A 21,991-nucleotide genomic window follows, 5' to 3' on the forward strand; every position below is an offset into this window, starting at 1 on the left:
CCAACCCCACCTACGGTAATATTTATGTTTCTATATACCTAATATACCCCTATTCCCCCCCCTTCCCTTCCCTTTACCCTCTCTTTTGTTCCCCAAATCATAACATGAAGGTCATATTCACTGATTTAAGCCACGTTAGCTATCTTTTAGCTACTATAAACTGAATGCTGCTGCTGTTCAGATGTGATGTTTTAATCATATTGTTCAAAATGTTCATGTTTGTATTAACCAAAATGTTTTTTATATAGTTGACAATCTATTGTACACTGTGCTACTCACTACTACACAGACATTCTCACACCTAGATTCCATGAGGAAAGTCATGAAGAACATCATACAAAGATCAACCACTCTAAGCGACCACTTCATTTTCACTTACGCTATAATTCACTCAATACTACCCCCCCCCCCCCAAAAAAAAAATTGCATGCTCAATCCTGAACCATGAAAGTATAAAACTTACCATTAATGTCCCTCTAACATCTTGTACTAGTGTTCTCTCATATGCCTGTATTTATTTAGTTTAATATACTTTGTTGAGCAGTGGTTTTAGGATATTAGCCATTGCTTCATGTCCTTGACCCTTGTAATGAGAGAGAAGACAGTGCTTCTGTACTGAACAGATTTATTTTAATACAAAAATGGCACATTTTCAGCTTTTATTATTCACACAAATCGAAATGAAAGAAAATAAACTGGCTATGCCGGTTTGGTTCTTCTGTGCTTTCTCTTTTTCTTTTTCTTTTTAGCTTTTATCTGAAAAACCATTTTTTCAATTTCTCCCACCTTCTGATGGATGACCGACTCATCCACCCTTAGCAAGAAAGAAAAGAGAGATAAAACGAAGTGATAACTGTGAGGATATTTAGACTTGTCGTAATGCTTCTGTTGTTCACAAATCCTGTAACAAAAATGAAGAAAAGCGTGTTTTAGAATCACTGTCAGAATTGTATGTTAACTGGTATAGAGCAGTTCCTGACTGTAATGACAGACAAAAAAGGTGACAAAATGTGTCATTAAGCAAACTTCATAGGGACTTAAAGGCAGTGTCCTCATATGAAAGGACACACTTAAAGGGACAGTAAACACTATGAGATTGTAATATTTAATATTTACTTACAATTTATTATGTCATTTAAAGGACCATTAAATACAGTAGAACTACATAATTAACAAATGCATAATCTCTATTCTGCTACACAGTATATACTTTTGTTGTACCAAAATAATTTTCATTAATATTTTTTTTTAATATTCATTAATATTTTATAAAATTATTTAAAAAAAACCAACAACATTCTCCCCAGCAATAAGTCACAATCTTCTCTATCTTCCTCTTTTGTTTGTTTTCTGTGTTCTAAAATGTAAATGTTAGTCTATGCTTATTTAAAACAACTACTACATTTCAAATCACAGTACTGTGCTATCTTTCTGATGGTACTATGTTTATAAAAGCATTCAAAATGATAAAACTACTTTTAGGTTACATGTATAAGCTGTATTATGACATGTAAATATTGCCTAAATGATATAAGATATTGTTGTTTACAATTGTTCCCATAACCTCTCCAAGCTGTCCCATTATACAGATACAAATATTCTGAAATCCAAACCTTTTCCTGTCCCTAGCAGTTTGGATAAAGAGTTTTGCATCATTACTGTTTCTTTAAATTTTGAGGGAAAATATTTAGTCAGTAAGGTAAAGCACTTGAGAATTGCGCAAGTTATTTATTGCCAGAGGTGCTAAATCAACTGTAATGTAAAGTAACAGAAACAAAATCGCCTACACAAAGCAAAAATGTATAAATGTGTTACTGGATTACACTAATGGTGTACAGACTCTGTTGTACAAAATCTCGTTCATGGCATGTACCACAGAGACCTGCATATTACTTTAAAATTGTACTGACAAATATGGTATTTGCTGCAGTACGTTTACAATTGTATACGTTCTGTAATATTTAATTCCTTTCATTATATATTCAGATCTAGTGGGCATATTGTGACCAGAAGCAATATACCCACTAGATCTATATATATATATATATATATATATATATATATATATATATATATATATATATATATATAATGAAAGGAATTAAATATTACAGAACGTATTGTCAGTACAATATTTAAAGTAATATGCAGGTCCCTATGGTACATACCATGAATGGGATTTTGTACAACAGTCTCTACACCATTAGTGTAATCCAGTAACACATTTATAAATTTTTGCTTTGTGTAGGTGATTTTGTTTCTGTTACTTTACATTACAGTTGATTTAGCACCTCTGGCAATAAATAACTTGCGCAATTTTTAAGTGCTTTCCCCTCACTGACTAAATATTTTCCCTCAAAATTAAAAGGAAAAGTAATAAAAAAAAAAGCCCCTTGTGATGTACAGAGTTTTAACAACCGGCAACAATCCCCAGGGTGTCACAGAAATGGTTAACAGGCACTTTCCCCCTTAACTATTTTGTCCCAGTTTAGCCACTCCAGGCAAGCCTGTGACTTAGTTCAGTTGGTGCAATGGTTAATAAACTCTCTTGTCTATACTAGACCCAGAAAAATGCCCAATCTCCCATTAAAAGAACAGTCTACTCCAGAATTATTATTGTTTAAAAAGACATATCACTTTATTACCTATTCCTCAGTTTTGCATAATAAACTATTAATATACTTTATACCTCTGTGATTACCTTGTATCTAAGCCTCTACTGACTGCCCCCTTATTTCAGTTTTTTTTTTTTACATACTTGCATTTTAGCCAGTGTCCTCTCATAAGTAACTCCACGGGCGTGAGAACAATGTTATCTATCTGGCACACATGAACTAACACCATCTAGCTATGAAAAACTGTCAAATGCATTCAGATAAGATGTGGCCTTTAAAGACTTGGGGCTCCATGTACTAAGAGGCGGGCGGACAGCTTCTTAACTCGCGAAGCTGTCCACCCGCCTCCGCTACACACGGGCAGCGGATCTATTGATCCACTTGCCCGTATGTATCATTACACACTCAGCGGAGTGTGTAATGCCCGCCCCTTCAGTTGCGCGACCAATCACGCGACTGAAAGGGCTGTCAATCACAGAGAGCGAGCGAGCTCTCTGTGATTTTGCTTCGCCACCTAAGAGGTGGCGTAGGGTGTAGGAAGCAGCGGTCTAATGACCGCTGCTTCTTACATTGCGGGAAGCAGGCTCGCATATGCGAACCTGCCCCGCAAAGGCTCCGGAGCAGCTTTCGCTGCTTCGTACATGGAGCCCTTGGGCCTAGATTACGAGTTGTGCATTAGGGTTAAAAAGCAGCGTTAAGAGGTCCTAACGCTGCTTTTTAACGCCCCCTGGTATTACGAGTCTTGCAGGTACAGATGTACCGCTCACTTTTTTGGCCAAACTCGGAAATACGGCAAATCCACTTACGTCAACTGCGTATCCTAAATTTTCAATGGGACTTGCATAGCGCCGATATTACGAGTCTTCCAAAAAGTGAGCGGTAAACCCTCTCCTGTCAAGCCTGGTACCGCATTTAAAAGTCAGTAGTTAAGAGTTTTACACTACAACGCCGTAGCATAAAACTCTTAACTAAAGTGCTAAAAAGTACACTAACACCCATAAACTACCTATTAACCCCTAAACCGAGGCCCCCCACATTGCAAACACAAAAAAAATATTTTAACCCCTAATCTGCCGAACCAGACATCGCCGCCACTACAATAAATATATTAACCCCTAAACCGCCACACTCCCCCATCGCAAACACTAGTTAAATATTATTAGCCCCTAATCTGCGGTCCCTAACATTGCCGACACCTACCTACATTTATTAACCCCTAATCTGCCGCCCCCAACGCCGCCGCCACTATATTAAATGTATTAACCCCTAAACCTAAGTCTAACCCTAACTTAAATATAATTACAATAAATCTAAATAAAAATTACTACAATTAACTAAATAATTTCTATTTAAAACTAAATACTTACCTATAAAATAAACCCTAAACTAGCTACAATATAACTAATAGTTACATTGTATCTAGCTTAGGGTTTATTTTTGTTTTACAGGCAACTTTGTATTTATTTTAACTAGGTAGAATAGTTACTAAATAGTTATTAACTATTTCATAACTACCTAGTTAAAATAAAGACAACTTTACCTGTAAAATAAAACCTAACCTAAGTTACAATTACACCTAGCACTACACTATCATTAAATTAATTCCCTAAATGAAATAAAATTAAATAAAATTATCTAAAGTACAAAAAAACAAACACACACTAAATTACAGAAAATAATAAATAGGGGTTAATAAGTGTAAGATTAGGGGTGTTTAGACTCGGGGTCCATGTTAGGGTGTTAGGTGTAGACATAAATGTATTTTCCCCATAGGTATCAATGGGGCTGCGTTAGGAGCTTTATGCTGCTTTTTTGCAGGTGTTAGGTTTTTTTTCCAGCCGGCTCTCCCCCATTGATTCCTATGGGGAAATCGTGCACGAGCATGTTTTACCAGCTCACCGCTAACGTAAGCAGCGCTGGTATTGAGGTGAGATGTGGAGCAAAATTTTGCTCTACGCTCACTTTTTTTGCAGCTAACGCCGGGTTTGTAAAAACCTGTAATACCAGCGCTGTCTGTAAGTGAGCGGTGAGCATAAACTGCTCGTTAGCACCGCACCCCTGTTAACGCCAAACTCGTAATCTAGGCATTAGAAATTAGCATATGAGCCTACCTAGGTTTAGCTATCAACTAAGAATACCAAGAGAACAAAGCAAATTTGATGATAAAAGTAAATTGGATAGTTGTTTAAAATGACATGTCCTATCTGAATCATGAAAGTTTAATTTGGACTAGACTGTCATTTTAATACCACCCACACTAAAATATCTCTGCTGCTACCACTTTAAGATTATTATATGGGAAATTCTAACTAAAAACCCAGACTATTAGATTAAAAATCAATCTCAAAAACACAGCACTGTTATGGTAATGTGATTCAAATATTAGACAATGGCAAAAACTTAATAAAGGAACATTTATTATAAACAAATAAAAGAGTCACAGAGAGTCCATTTAAATAAAAAAGGAGTTAAAATACAAAATTACATAAAGCAATAGTTTAAAATAAAAATGAAAAAATCTCACAGAATCTATAACTTTACCAGAATATGCTCTGTTCCAGGGAGATGGCAGAAATATGGTCAAACACGCCGTTGCACACAGCCTCCCATGTAGAATGTCAAAATTATTTTGCTTAAATCACAGTTATAAAAAAAAAAATATTTCCTGAGGTCAAGTTTCTGACCAGGTCAATTTTAAAGTGGGCAAGGACGGTAGACAACCCTTTTTGTATGGCACACCATAATTCACATTGAAAACCCTGGCTGAAGTTATAGGATAACTTATAATTTTAAAACCAAACACGACATGTCTGTCATAGTTGGTCACCTTGTAACATAAAAGTGATTAAAACAAGTCTTAAGATATCCAAGTGTTTCAACTCTAATAGACCTAAGGTTTTTGTCTTGATAGAGATACTCTTTTTTTTGCATAACCAACACAGTTATAATACACATTTCTCTTGTTAAGTGTATCCAGTCCACGGATCATCCATTACTTATGGAATATATTCTCCTTCCCAACAGGAAGTTGCAAGAGTCCACCCACAGCAAAGCTGCTATATAGCTCCTCCCCTAACTGCCATATTCAGTCATTCTCTTGCAAGCCTCAACATAGATAGGAGGTTGTGAGAGTCTGTGGTGATTTATACTTAGTTTATTCTTCAATCAAAAGTTTGTTATTTTTAAATGGCACCGGAGTGTGCTGTTTTTCTCAGGCAGTATTTGGAAGAAGAATCTGCCTGCGTTTTTCTATGATCTTAGCAGACGTAACTAAGATCCATTTGCTGTTCTCACACATTCTGAGGAGTGAGGTACTTCAGAGGGGGAATGGCGTGCAGGTTTTCCTGCAGATAAGGTATGTGCAGTAAAATATTTTTCTAGGAATGGAATTGACTAAGAAAATACTGCTGATACCGAAGTAATGTAAGTAAAGCCTTAAATGCAGCGATAGCGACTGGTATCAGGCTTATTAATAGAGATACATACTCTTATAAAAATGTGTTTTAAAACGTTTGCTGGCATGTTTAATCGTTTTTTAACGTACATTGGTGATAACACTGTAATGTTGGTATAGCCTTAAATGCAGTAAAAGCGACTGGTATCAGGCTTATTAATAGAGATACATACTCTTGTAAAAATGTGTTTTAAAACGTTTGCTGGCATGTTTAATCGTTTTTAACATATGTTTGGTGATAAAACTTATTGGGGCCTAAGTTTTTTCCACATGGCTGGCTTAAATTTTGCATAGAAACAGTTAACTGAAGCTTCCCACTGTTGTAATATGAGTGGGAGGGGCCTAATTTAGCGCTTTTTTGCGCTGTTAAAATTACAAAATGAATCATCCAGATTCCCTCAACAGTCCCATGAATACTACAGGACATTTCTAAAGGGCTAAAAAGACTTCCAAAATCGTTTATAGGGAAGGTAATCCACAGCTCTGCTGTGGCAGTTTTGTTGTGTCTGTTTTTAAAAAACTTCTATTTCGTTTTTTTTTATCTGTTTTTTGCATTAAGGTGTTAATCATCCATTGGCAAGTGGGTGCAATGCTCTGTTACCTTATTACATGTACTGTAAAATTTTCGTTTGTTTTACTGCTTTTTTTCACTGTTTTTCAAATTTTGACAAAATTTGTTTCTCTTAAAGGCACAGTAACGTTTTATATATTTGCTTGTTAACTTGATTTAAAGTGTTTTCCAAGCTTACTAGTCTCATTATTAGTCTGTTTTAACATGTCTGACATAGAGGAAGCTCTGTGTTCATTATGTTTTAAAGCCATGGTGGAACCCCATCTTAGAATGTGTACCAGATGTACTGATTTCATGTTAAACAATAAAGATCATTTTTTGTCTTTAAAAACATTATCACCAGTGGATTCTGTCGTGGGGGTAGTTATGCCGACTAACTCTCCCCACGTGTAAGACCTTTTGACTCCCGCTCAAATGGCGCCAAGTACATCAAGGGCACCCATAGCGTTTATTTTACCAGGGGATTCTGTCGAGGGGAAAGTTATGCCGACTAACTCTCCCCACGTGTCAGACCCTTCGACTCCCGCTTCAGGGACTCACGCTCAAATGGCGCCAAGTACATCAAGGGCGCCCATAGCATTTATTTTACAAGACATGGCAAAGGTGGTGAATAATACTCTGGCAGCAGTATTAGTCAGACTACCTGAAATTAAAGGAAAGCAGATAGCTCTGGGGGTAGATACAGAGCATACAGACGCTTTAAGAACCATATATGATACTACCTCACAATATGCTTAGTCTGTGGGTGATTTTTTTGACTCAGGGAAGATGATTTAACCTGATTCTGATATTTCTACATTTAAAATTTATGCTTGAGAACCTCCACTTGTCGCTCAGGGAGGCTTTGGCTGCTCTGAATGAATGTGTACAATCGCAGGGCCAGAGAAATTGTGTAGACTGGATAAATAATATGCAGTGCCGGTGTGTACTGATGTTTTTCCAATACCTAAAGAGGTTTACTAAAATTTTTTTAATAAGGAATGGGATAGACCAGGTGTGCCGTTCTCTTCCCCTCCTATTTTTTAGAAGAATGTTTTCTAATAGTTACCGCCACACGGGACTTCTGGCAGACAGTTCCTAAGGTGGAGAGAAGAGTTTCTACTCTAGCTAAGCGTACCACTACCTCTGGCGAGGACAGTTGTGCTTTTTAGACCAATGGATAAAAAATGTTTATTCAACAGGGTTTTTATCCTGCAGCCCCTTGCATACATTGCTTCTGTCACTGCTGCTGCGGCGTTCTGGGTTGAGTCTCTTGATGAGGCTTTACAGTTAGCGACTCCATTGGATGAATATATTTGACAAGCTTATGCTAGCCAATTCCTTTGTTTTCTGATGCCTTTGTTCATTTGACTAGACTAACGGCTAAGAATTCTGTTTTTTACTATACTGGCGCGCAGAGCCCTATGGCTTATATCATGGTCAGCTGTCGTGACTTTAATAAATAAGCTATTTAACTTCCCTTCAAGGGGCAGACCCTATCGGGCCTGGTTTGAAGGTGATTATTGCTTATATCACTGGAGGAAAAGGTCATGCCCTTCCTCAGGATAGGTCCAAATCAAGGGCCAAAAAAGGTCTAATTTTCGTGCTTTTTAAAACTTCAGGGCAGGTGTGGCATCCACTTCCTCTAAGGTAAAACAAGAGGGAAATTTTGCTCAGTCCAAGGCGGTCTGGAGACAATCGGACCTGGAACAAAGATAAGCAGGCCAAGGAGCCTGCTGCTACCTCTAAGGCAGCATGAAGGAACGGACCCCTATCCGGTAACGGATCCTATAGGGGGCAGACTTTCATTCTTCGCCCAGGCGTGGGCAAGAGATGCCCAGGATCCCTAGGCATTGGAATTTATATCCCAGAGATATCTTCTGGATTTCAAAGATTCCCCCCCAAAAAGAGGGGAGATTTCGCCTTTCACAATTATCTGCAAACCAGATAAAGAAGGAGGCATTCTTACATTGTGTACGAGATCCATCCAGTTCCAAGAGAGCAACAGGGACAGAGTTTTTACTCAAATCTGTTTGTGGTTCCCAAGGAGAGGGAACCTTCAGACCTATTTTGGATCTAAAGATCTTAAACAAATTCCTCAGAATTCCGTCATTTAAGATGGAAACTATTCGTACCATCTTAACTATGATCCAGGAGAGTCAATAGAGGACTACAATGGATTTGAAGGATGCTTATCCTCACATTGTGATGCATAAAAATCACCATCGTTTTTCAGGTTTGCCTTTCTAGACAGGCATTACCAGATTGTAGCTCTTTCCTTTGGGATATCTACAGCCCCAAGAATCTTTATGGAGGTTCTGGGGTCGCTTTGGCGGTCCTTAGGCCGCGGGGCATAGAAGTGGCCCCTTATTTAGACGACATCCTGATACAGGCGTCAAACATCCAAATTGCCAAGTCTCATACGGACGTAGTACTGGCATTTCTGAGATCACATGGGTGGAAAGTGAACAAGGATAGAGTTCTCTATCCCCAATCTCAAGGGTTTCCCTCCTAGGGACTCTGATAGATTCTGTAGAAATTAAAATTTACCTGACGGAGTCCAGGTTGTCAAAGTTTCTAAATTTCTGCCGTGTTTTTCATCCCATCCGCGCCCTTCGGTGGCTCAGTACATGAATGAAATCGGCTTAATGGTAGCGGCAAGGGACATAGTACCGTTTGCACGTCTACATTTCAGACCACTGCAACTATGCATGCTCAGTCAGAGGAACGGGGATTACACAGATTTGTCCCCCTGTTTAACCTGGACCAAGAGACCAGAGATTCTCTTCTCTGGTGACTATGTCGGGTCCATCTGTCCAAGGGTATGACCTTCCGCAGGTCAGATGGGACAATTGTTACAATAGATGCCAGCCTTTTAGGTTGGGATGCAGTCTGGAACTCCCTGAAGGCTCAGGGATAGTGGACTTAGGAGGAGACCCTCCTTCTAATAAATATTCTGGAACTGGGAGTGATATTCCATGCTCTTCAGACTTGGCCTCAGTTAGCAACTCTGAGGTACATCATACTCAGTCGGACAATATACACGACTGTGGCTTACATCAGCCATCAATGGGGAACAGAAGTTCCCTAGCGATGTTAGAAGTCTTACAATAATTCACTGGACAGAGACTAACTCTTGTCTATCAGCTATCCATATCCCAGGTGTTGAGAACTGGGAGGTGGTTTTTCTAAGTCGTCAGACTTTTCTTCCGGGGGAGTGGGATTTCCTCCGGAGGTCAAGACCAAGCAGGAGAGGGCTTTGGTGTTTTTGACAGCGCCTGCGTAGCCACGCGGGACCTGGTATGCAGATCTGGTGGACATGTCATCCTTTCCATCACGGTCTCTGCTTCTGAGACAGGTCCCTCTACCTCAGGGTCCTTTCAACCTTCTAAATAGAATCAATCTGAGATGGACTGCCTGGAGACTGAACGCTTGATGTTATCAAAGCATGGCTTCTCCGAGTCAGCCATTGATACCTTAATACAGACATGAAAGCCTGTCTCTAGGAAAATTGAACATAGATATGGTGTAAATATCTGATTGTTATGAATCCAAGGGTTACTCATGGAGTAAAGTCTGGATTCCCAGGATATTATCTTTTCTCCAAGATGTTTTGGAGAAAAGGGTTGTCAGCTAATTCCTTAAAAGGGACAGATTTTTACTCTGTCTATTTTTTTTTGCACAAGCGTCTGGCAGGTATTCTAGACGTTCAGACATTTGGTCAGGCTTTGGTTAGATCCAAGCCTGTGTTTAAAACTGTTGCTCCACCATGGAGCTTAAACCTGGTTCTTAAGGTTCTTCAAGAAGTTCCGTTTGAACCTTTTTTGTTCCATAGATATCAATCTTTATCTTGGAAAGTTCCTTTTAGGTAGCTATTTCCTCGACTCGTAGATTCTCCAAGTTATCTGTGTTACAATGTGATTCTCCTTATCTGGTCCTTCGTACAGATAAGGTAGTCCTGCGTACCAACCTGGTTTTTTTTCCTAAGGTGGTATCTAACAAGAACATCACTCAAGAGATAGTTGTTCCATGCTTGTATCCTAATCCTTCCTCAAAGAAGGAACGTCTATTACACAATATTGGACGTGGTTTGTGCTTTAAAGTTTTACTTACAAGCTACTACAGTTTTCATCAAATTTGATACCTTGCTTCTTCGGAGGCTATTTTTGGGAGAAAGGGTTTCTTACAGGCAGTGGTAACTTCCGTTTAAGTACCTGCCTTGTCCCTCCCATCATCCGTGTACTTTAGCTTTGGTATTGGTATTCCATAAGTAATGGATGATCCGTGGACTGGATACACTTAACAAGAGAAAACATAATTTATGCTTACCTGATAAATTTATTTCTCTTGTAGTGTATCCAGTCCACGGCCCGCCCTGTCACTTTAAGGCAGGTACTTTTTTCATTTGAACTACAGTCACCATTGCACCCTATGGTTTTTTCCTTTCTCTACATGTTTTCGGTCGAATGACTGAATATGGCAGTTAGGGGAGGAGCTATATAGCAGCTTTGCTGTGGGTGGACTCTTGCAACTTCCTGTTGGGAAGGAGAATATATTCCATAAGTAATGGATGATCCGTGGACTGGATACACTACAAGAGAAATAAATTTATCAGGTAAGCATAAATTATGTTTTTACCTCTGTAATTACCTTGTATCTAAGCTTCTGCAGACTGCCCCCTTATCTCAGTTCTTTTGACAGACTTGCGTTTTAGCCAATCAGTGCTCACTCCACTGTAAATTTATGTGCATGAGCTCAATGTTATCTATATGAAACACATGAACTAACACCCTCTAGTGGTGAAAAACTGTCAAAATGCATTTAGATCAGAGGCGGTCTTCAAGGTCTAAGAAATTAGCATATGAACCTACTAGGTTTAGCTTTCAACTAAGAATACCAAGAGAACAAAGCAAAATTGGTGATAAAAGTAAATTGGAAAGTTGTTTAAAATTACATGCCCTTTTTGAATCATGAAAATTGTTTTTGGACTTGACTGTCCCTTTAACCCAGCATAACCTGAAAATCCCAAGCTCTTCATGACAACCCCCCAAAAACAAACACACAATTATTAAATAGATGCTGCCATCAAAACTACTTAACTTCATTTGAAGCTTGGTATTTCTGGTTTTTGTGAACATTTAGTGACCCAATTGAGCTTCCACATAAAAAACCACAGACCACAAGGTTCAGTTGGAAGTCATTTTTACATTGTTCATTTAGGACTGGATCTATTGTATGAAGCAGAGTAGACTGTCAAGGCTACAAAATCACTTTCTCTTTAAGTTATCACTTGTAGCATTTGGTTTCTTTAAGCTGCAACCTCTCGGTAACCTGCCTCCTGTAATCCTAGTTCTCATGGCAGTACTGTGTAGCATGAAGCATTGCAACAGACAACACTGCATCTCTTCCATAGAATCCAACACTTTTCCATAGCATATGTCTCATGTGCCTACTGTGCAGCAAATAATTATTCACTGGCATATTCTTGCTCTCTCTCTGTCCTACTAATGGATGACTCAGAGTTGGTTCCTCCATAACTTCTGAGTTGTTTTCGATACTGGTTAGTTGTATCAAACTGGGGGGTATTTGTTTCTTTACCAGTTATATCAGAGTGTTCAATTTTGTGCTCTTCACAGCCTAGTTGTTGGAATGTCATTGATAACTTCTTGTTTAATTTCAAATGTAATCAGCTTCGAGCTGCAGCGCATAAGGAGGTGGTCTAAGAAACAGCGTATCCCAAATACAATAGCAGTTAATTTTCACATCATCAGTTTTATAGTAAAATCTTGATGATTTGAGTTATTCAATGAGACTCTAGTGAAATCTAGATAATGTTACAGTATATGTGATATGGTATTTGCTGCAGTACGTTTACAAATGTATGCCTTTTTGTAAATATAATCAAAGTTGTCTTTATGAAATGCTTATTAGTTATTATGAATGTATGTAAATACAATGTTTCTTTAAAAGTTATTGTGACAATGAGACAACTTTCCAAAATGGAATCAAAGAAAACATAATTTATGTAAGAACTTACCTGATAAATTAATTTCTTTCATATTGGCAAGAGTCCATGAGCTAGTGACGTATGGGATATACAATCCTACCAGGAGTGGCAAAGTTTCCCAAACCTCAAAATGCCTATAAATACACCCCTCACAACACCCACAATTCAGTTTAACGAATAGCCAAGAAGTGGGGTGATAAAGAAAGGAGTAAAAAGCATCAACAAAGGAATTGGAATAATTGTGCTTTATACAAAAAAATCATAACCACCACAAAAAGGGTGGGCCTCATGGACTCTTGCCAATATGAAAGAAATTCATTTATTAGGTAAGTTCTTACATAAATTATGTTTTCTTTCATGTAATTGGCAAGAGTCCATGAGCTAGTGACGTATGGGATAGCAATACCCAAGATGTGGAACTCCACGCAAGAGTCACTAGAGAGGGAGGGATAAAATAAAAAAAAGCCATTTTTCACTGAAAAATTAATCCACAACCCAAGATATAAGTTTATTATCATAAATGAAAAGAAAAACTTAAAACATAAGCAGAAGAATCAAACTGAAACAGCTGCCTGAAGAACTTTTCTACCAAAAAATGCTTAAGAAGAAGCAAATACATCAAAACGGTAAATTTAAAAAATGTATGCAAAGACCACCAAGTTGCTGCTTTGCAAATCTGATCAACTGAAGCTTCATTCTTAAAAACCCACAAAGTGGAGACTGATCTAGTAGAATGAGCTGTAATTCTCTGAGGCGGGGGTTGACCCGACTACAAATAAGCTTGATGAATCAAAAGCTTAACCACAAAGCCATGGAAACAGCAGAAGCCTTCTGACCTTTACTAGAACTAAAAAAATATAACAAATAGGATCTCTCCAAAGAATTCTTAGGATTAGGACACAAGGAAGGGACAACAATTTCTCTATTAATGTTGTTAGAATTCACAACCTTAGGTAAGAATGTAAATGAAGTCCGCAAAACCGCCTTATCCTGATGAAAAATCAGAAAAGGAGATTCACAAGAGAGCAGATAATTCAGAAACTCTTCTAGCAGAAGAGATGGCCAAAAGAAACAACACTTTCCAAGAAAGTAGTTAATGACCAAAACATGCATAGGCTCAAACGGAGGAGCCTGTAAAGCCTTCAAAACTAAATTAAGACTCCAAGGAGGAGAGATTGATTTAATGACAGGCTTGATACGAACCAAAGCCTGCACAAAACAATGAATATCAGGAAGTCTAGCAATCTTTCTGTGAAATAAAACAGAAAGAGCAGAGAGATTTGTCCTTCAAGGAACTTGCAGACAAACCTTTATCCAAACCATCCTGAAGAAACAGTAAAATTCGAGGATTTCTAAAAGAATGCCAAGAGAATTTATGAGAAGAACACCATCAAAAGTAATTCTATGACTAAGCACTAAACATTCAATTTCCATACCTTCAAATTTAATGATTTGAGATCCTGATGGAAACAAACGGACCTTGAGATAGAAGGTCTGGCCTTAATGGAAGTGGCCAAGGTTGGCAACTGGATATCCGAACAAGATCCGCATACCAAAACCTGTGAGGCCATGCTGGAGCTACCAGCAGCACAAACGATTGCTTCATGATGATTTTGGAGATCACTCTTGGAAGAAGAACTAGAGGCGGGAAAATATAAGCAGACTGATAACACCAAGGAAGTGTCAATGCATCCACTGCTTCCGCCTGAGGATCCCTGGACCTGGACAGGTATCTGGGAAGTTTTTTGTTTAGATGAGATGCCATCAGATCTATTTCTGGAAGCCCCCACATCTGAATAATTTGAGAAAACACATCTGGGTAGAGAGATCATTCTCCCGGATGTAAAGTCTGACGACTGAGGTAATCCGCTTCCCAATTGTCTATACCTGGGATATGAACCGCAGAAATTAGACAGGAGCTGGATTCCGTCCAAACAAGTATCCGAGAAACTTCTTTCATAGCTTGAGCACTGTGAGTCCCACCCTGATGATTGACATATGCCACAGTTGTGATATTGTCTGTCTGAAAACAAATGAACGGTTCTCTCTTCAACAGAGGCCAAAACTGAAGAGCCCTGAGAATCGCACAGAGTTTCCAAAATATTGATTGGTAATCTCGCCTCTTGAGATTTCCAAACCCCTTGTGCTGTCAGAGATCCCCAAACAGCTCCCCAACAAGACTTGCATCTGTTGTGATCACAGTCCAGGTTGGACGAACCACCAAAGAGACCCCTAGAACTATACAATGGTGATCTAACCACCAAGTCAGAGATAGTCAAACACTGGGATTTAAGGATATTAATTGTGATATCCTTTTATAATCCCTGCACCATTGATTCAGCATACAAAGCAGGAGAGGTCTCATAAAGACGAGCAAAGAGAATCACGTCCGATGCTGCAGTCATGAGACCTAAAACTTCCATGCACATAGCTACTGAAGGGAAAAATAGAGACTGAAGGTTCCGACGAGCTGAAACCAATTTAAATGGTCTCTTGTCTGTTAGAGACAGAGTCATGGACACTGAATCTATCTGGAAACCTAAAAAGATGACCTTTGTCTGAGGAATCAAGGAACTTTTTGCTAAATTGATCCTCCAACCATGTCTTTGAAAAAACAACAGTAGTTGAATCGTGTGAGAATCTGAAAAACGTAAAGACTGAGCAAGTACCAAGATATCACCCAAATAAGGAAACACTGCAACACCCTGCTCTCTGATAACAGAGAGTAGGCTACAAAGAACCTTTGAAAAGATTCCTAGAGCTGTCGCTAAGCCAAAAAGGAAGAGCATCAAATTGGTAATGCTTGTCTAAAAAAAGAGAATCTCATAAATTGAAAGCAATCTAGATGAATCGGAATATGAAGATATGCATCCTGTAAGTCTATTGTGGACCTATAATGCCCTTGCTGAACAAAAAGCAGAATAGACCTTATAGTCACCATTTTGAAGTTGGTACTTTTACATATCGATTCAAAATTTTTAGATCCAAAACTGGTCTGAATGAAATTAATTTCTTTGGGACAATGAATAGATTTGAATAAAACCTCAGACCCTGTTCCTGAAACGGAACTGGCATGATTACCCCAGATAACTCCAGGTCTAAAACACACTTCAGGAAAGCCTGAGCCTTTAACGAGTTTGCTGGAATGCGTGAGAGAAAAAAAATCTTCTCACAGGCGGTCTTACTCTGAATACTATTCTGTACCCCTGAGAGACAATATTCTGAATCCAATGATTTTGGACCAAATTGATCCAAACATCTTAGAAAAATCTTAATCTGCCCCCTACCAGCCGAGCTGGAATAAGAGCCGCACTTTCATGCGGACTTAGGGGCTGGCTTTGATCTCTTAAATGGCTTGGATTTATTCCAATTTGAAGAAAGCTTCCAATTGGAAACAGATTCCTTGGGGAAGAATTAGGTTTCTGTTCCTTATTTAAGAACAACAATGGTTAGGAGCTTTCAATTTACCCTTAGATCTTATCTTGAGGCAAAAAACTCCCTTCCCCCAGTGACAGTTGAAAATATTGAATCCAACTGAACCAAATAATTTATTACCTTGGAAGGAAAGAAATAACAATCTGGACTTAGAAGTCATATCAGCATTCCGAGACTTAAGCCACAAAGGTCTTCTAGCTAAAATAGCTAAAGACAGAGATTTAACATCAATTTTGAAGATAACAAAAAAAGGCATTACAAATGAAATTATTAGCATGTTGAATCAAGTTAACAATGCTAGACAAATCATGATTCAATACTTGTTGCGCAAAAGTTTACAACCAAAAAGTTGAAGCAGATGCAACATCAGCCAAATAAATCGCAGGCCTAAGAAGACCTGAAGATAAATAAGCTTTCCTTAGATAGGATTCAAGTTTCCTATCTAAAGGATCTTATCAAGAAATACTATCTTCCGGAGGAATAGTAGTACGTTTAGCAAGAGTAGAGATAGCCCCATCAATTTTGGGGATCTTTTCCAAAAACTCCAATCTAATTGCAGGCAAAGGATACAATTTTTTAAACCTTAAAGAAGGAATAAAAGAAGTACCAGGCCTATTTAATTCCTTAGAAATCATATCAGAAATAGCATCAGGAACTGAAAAAAACCTCTGAAATAACCACAGGAGGTTTATAAACAGAATTTAAATGTTTGCTAGCATTAAAATCAAGAGGACTAGTCTCCTCAATATTTATAGGCATTTTGAGGTTTGGGAAACTTTGCCCCTCCTGGTAGGATTGTATATCCCATACGTCACTAGCTCATGGACTCTTGCCAATTACATGAAAGAAATACCTGGACTTCACCTCCGTTGAGTAGTTTTAAAGAAAGCACTGTAACAAGCACAAAATGATGAAATAAAGGAAGTTTTACATTTTATTAAAGGTGTGGCCATATCTTGTGTGGGTAACCTGAGGTTGCTGCATATTGCCTATTTTGCCAGAACTATCAGTCACAGTATGGGATAACTGGATTTGATAACAGAAATAGGAGACATCAAGTAGAAGACTTGCTAACAGATAAGCACTGCTTCAAGGTTAAAGGAATAGTCTTGTGAAAATTAAACTTTTGTGATTCAGATAGAGCAAGCAATTTTAAGCAACTTTCTAATTTACTCCTATTATCACTTTTTCTTTTTCTTCGTTCTCTTGGTATCGTTATTTGAAAAAGCTAGAATGCAAGCATAGGAACCGGCCCATTTTTGGTTGAGGACATGGGTAGCACTTTTTGATTGGTTACCCAGGTGCTGAACAAAAAATGGGCTGACTCCTAAGCTTACATTCAAACAAAGATACCAAGAGAACAAAGAAAAATTGATAATAGGAGTAAATTGGAAATTTGCTTAAAAACATAAATTATGCTTACCAGATAATTTCATTTCCTTCTGTATGAGGAGAGTCCACGGCTTCATTTCTTACTTGTGGGAAATACTGAACCTGGTCACTAGGAGGTAGGCAAAAAAAAACCCAGCCAAAGGCTTAAATACCTTCCCCACTTCCTTCATCCCCCAGTCATTCTGCCGAGGGAACAAGGAACAGTAGGAGAAATATCAGGGTATAAATGGTGCCAGAAGAACAAAACAGAAATGTAGGTCTGCCCAATGGAGACTACGGGCGGGCATACAGAAGGAAAGGCAATTATCTGGTAAGCATAATTTATGTTTTCCTTCTTAATATGAGGAGAGTTCATGGCTTCATTCATTATTTGTGGGAAACATATACCCAAGCTCTAGAGGACACTGAATGAAAAAGTGAGGTGGACCCTATTCTGAGGGCACCACAGCCTGCAAAACCTTTCTCCCTAAAGCTGCTTCAGCTGAAGCAAAAACGTCAAACTTGTAAAATTTTGGAAAAGTATTTAAGGGGGACCAGGTAGCCACCCTACAAATCTGCTCCATAGAGGCCTAATTCTTGAAGGCCCAAGAGGAAACCACAGCTCTAGTTGAATGAGCTTTAATCCTCTGAGGAGGCTTATGTCCCGCTGTCTCATAAGCTAAGCGAATAATGCTCCTCAACCAAAAGGACAAGGAAGTGGACAAGGCTTTCTGCCCCTTACACTTCCCAGAATAGACAACAAACAAAGAAGAAGTCTGTCTAAATTCCTCGGTAGCTTGGAGATAGAACTTCAAGGCCCGAACCAAATCCAAGTTAAGAAGTAACCGTTCCTTCGAAGAAGAAGGATTAGGACACAAAGAAGGAACCGCAATCTCCTGACTGATGTGACTATCTGAAACAACCTTAGGAAGAAAAGCCAACCTAGTATGAAGAACAGCCTTATCAGCATGGAATACTAGGTAAGGGGGCTCACATTGCAAGGCAGCAATCTCAGATACTCTGTGCGCCGAGGCAATAGCCAGTAGAAAAAACATAATTTATGTAAGAACTTACCTGATAAATTCATTTCTTTCATATTAGCAAGAGTCCATGAGCTAGTGACGTATGGGATATACATTCCTACCAGGAGGGGCAAAGTTTCCCAAACCTTAAAATGCCTATAAATACACCCCTCACCACACCCACAATTCAGTTTAACGAATAGCCAAGAAGTGGGGTGATAAGAAAAAAGTGCGAAAGCATATAAAATAAGGAATTGGAATAATTGTGCTTTATACAAAGAAATCAAAACCACCACAAAAAAGGGCGGGCCTCATGGACTCTTGCTAATATGAAAGAAATGAATTTATCAGGTAAGTTCTTACATAAATTATGTTTTCTTTCATGTAATTAGCAAGAGTCCATGAGCTAGTGACGTATGGGATAATGATTACCCAAGATGTGGATCTTTCCACGCAAGAGTCACTAGAGAGGGAGGGATAAAATAAAGACAGCCAATTCCTGCTGAAAATAATCCACACCCAGAATAAAATTTTAATGAAAAAACATAAGCAGAAGATTCAAACTGAAACCACTGCCTGAAGTACGTTTCTACCAAAAACTGCATCAGAAGAAGAAAACACATCAAAATGGTAGAATTTAGTAAAATTATGCAAAGAGGACCAAGTTGCTGCTTTGCAAATCTGATCAACCGAAGCTTCATTCCTAAACGCCCAGGAAGTAGAAACTGACCTAGTAGAATGAGCTGTAATCCTTTGAGGCGGAGTGTTACCCGACTCAACATAGGCATGATGAAATAAAGATTTCAACCAAGATGCCAAAGAAATGGCAGAAGCTTTCTGGCCTTTTCTAGAACCGGAAAAGATGACAAATAGACTAGAAGTCTTTCGGAAAGACTTAGTAGCTTCAACATAATATTACAAAGCTCTAACAGCATCCAAAGAATGCAATGATTTCTCCTTAGAATTCATAGGATTAGGACATAATGAAGGAACCACAATTTCTCTACTAATGTTGTTAGAATTCACAACCTTAGGTAAAAAATTCAAAAGAAGTTCGCAGCACCGCCTTATCCTGATGCAAAATCAGAAAAGGAGACTCACAAAAAAGAGTAGATAATTCAGAGACTCTTCTGGCAGAAGAGATGGCCAAAAGAAACAAAACTTTCCAAGAAAGTAATATAACGACCAAAGAATGCATGGGTTCAAAAGGAGGAGCTTGAAGAGCCCCCAGAACCAAATTCAAACTCCAAGGAGGAGAAATTGACTTAACGACAGGTTTTATACGAACCAAAGGTTGTACAAAACAATGAATATCAGGAAGATTAGCAATCCTTCTGTGAAAAAGAACAGAAAGAGCAGAGATTTGTCTTTCAAGGAACTTGCGGACAAACCTTTATCTAAACCATCCTGAAAAAATATAAGTCTTCCAGACTCTATAATATATCTCTCTAGATACAGATTTACGAGCCTGTCACATAGTATCAATCACAGAGTCAGAGAAACCTCTTTGACCAAGAATCAAGCGTTCAAACTCCATACCTTAAAATTAAGGTTTTGAGATCCTGATGGAAAAAAGAACCTTGAGACAGAAAGACTGGTCTTAACGGAAGAGGCCATCCGGACAAGATCCGCATACCAAAACCTGTGAGGCCATGCTGGAGCTACCAGCAGGACAAACGAGCATTCCTTTAGAATATTGGAGAATACCCTTGGAAGAAGAACTAGAGGCGGAAAGATATAGGCAGGATGACACTTGTAAGGAAGAGATAATGCATCCACTGCCTCCGCCCGAGGATCCCGGGATCCGGACAGATACCAGGGAAGTTTCTTGTTTAGATGAGAAGCCATCAGATCTATTTCTGGGAGTTCCCACATTTGAACAATCTGAGGAAATACCTCTGGGTGAAGACCATTCGCCCAGGTGCAACGTTTGGCGACTGAGATAATCCGCTTTCCAATTGTCCATACCTGGGATATGAACCGCAGAGATTAGACAGGAGCTGGATTCCGCCCAAACCAAAATTCGAGATACTTCTTTCATAGCCAGAGGACTGTGAGTCCCTCCTTGATGATTGATGTATGCCACAGTTGTGACATTGTCTATCTGAAAACAAATGAACAACTCTCTCTTCAGAAGAGGCCAAGACTGAAGAGCTCTGAAAATTGCACGGAGTTCCAAAATATTGATCGGAAATCTCACCTCCTGAGATTCCCAAACCCCTTGTGCCGTCAGATACCCCCACACAGCTCCCCAACCTGAAAGACTTGCATCTGTTGAGATTATAGTCCAGGTCGGAAGAACAAAGAAGCCCCCTGAACTAAACGATGGTGATCTGTCCACCATGTCAGAGAGTGTCGTATAATCGGTTTAAAGATATTAATTGAGATATCTTTGAGTAATCCCTGCACCATTGGTTCAGCATACAGAGCTGAAGAGGTCGCATGTGAAAACGAGCAAAGGAGATCGCATCTGATGCAGCAGTCCTAAGACCTAAAATTTCCATGCATAAGGCTACCAAAGGGAATGATTGTGACTGAAGGTTTTGACAAGCTGATATCAATGTTAAACTTCTCTTGTCTGACAAGGACAGAGTCATAGACACTGAATCTATCTAGAAACCTAAAAAGGTTACCCTTGTCTGAGGAATCAATGAACTGATTGGTAAATTGATCCTCCAACCATGAACTTGAAGAAACAACACAACTCGATTCGTATGAGATTCTTCGAAAATGAGAAGACTGAGCAAGTACCAAGATATCGTCCAAATAAGGAAATACCAAAACCCTGTTCTCTGATTACAGAAAGAAGGGCACCGAGAACCTTTGAAAAAAATTCTTGGAACTGAGGCTAGGCCAAACGGTAGAGCCACAAAACTGGTAATGCTTGTCAAAAAAGAGAATCTCAGACACTAAAAGTGATCTGGATTAATCGGAATATGCAGATACACATCCTGTAAATCTATTGTAGACATATAATGCCCTTGCTAAACAAAAGGCAGGATAGTCCTACAGTAACCATCTTGAATGTTGGTATCCTTACATAACGATTCAATATTGATAGATCCGGAACTGGTCTGAAGGAATTGACCTTCTTTGGTACAATGAAGAGATAAAATAAAACCCCAGCCCCTGTTCCAGAACTGGAACTGGCATAATTACTCCAGCCAACTCTAGATCTGAAACACATTTCAGAAATGCTGAGCCTTTGCTGTGTTAACTGGGACACGGGAAAGAAAAAAATCTCTTAGCAGGAGGCCTTAACTTGAAGCCAATTCTGTACCTTTCTGAAACAATGTTCTGAAACCAGAGATTGAGAACGGAATTGATCCAAATTTCTTTGAAGAAAACGTAATCTGCCCCATTACCAGCTGAGCTGGAATAAGGGCCGCACCTTCATGGGTACTTAGGAGCTGGCTATAGGTTTCTATAAGGCTTGGATATAATCCAAACTGAAAATAGTTTCCAAACTGATACCGCTCCTGAGGATGAAGGATCAGGCTTTTGTTCCTTGTTGTGAGGAAAGGAACGAAAAATGAT

At 38.9% G+C, this 21,991-nt stretch overlaps 1 protein-coding gene across 2 annotated transcripts in view; it reads right to left on the minus strand.

The window, feature by feature from the left end:
* Nucleotides 1-608: 608 nt before the first annotated feature.
* Nucleotides 609-21,991, minus strand: part of TAF1B (TATA-box binding protein associated factor, RNA polymerase I subunit B) — a 316,787-nt gene continuing 295,404 nt past the window's right edge. For both annotated transcript variants that reach the window (XM_053709699.1, XM_053709698.1), the window contains one exon: nucleotides 609-901. In XM_053709699.1, the coding sequence (XP_053565674.1) occupies nucleotides 816-901 (86 nt within the window). In that variant the 3' untranslated portion in view covers nucleotides 609-815. The remainder of the gene's footprint in view (nucleotides 902-21,991) is intronic.

The sequence above is a fragment of the Bombina bombina genome, chromosome 4 (genome assembly GCF_027579735.1).
Source record: "Bombina bombina isolate aBomBom1 chromosome 4, aBomBom1.pri, whole genome shotgun sequence".
Classification (NCBI taxonomy): Eukaryota; Metazoa; Chordata; class Amphibia; order Anura; family Bombinatoridae; genus Bombina; species Bombina bombina.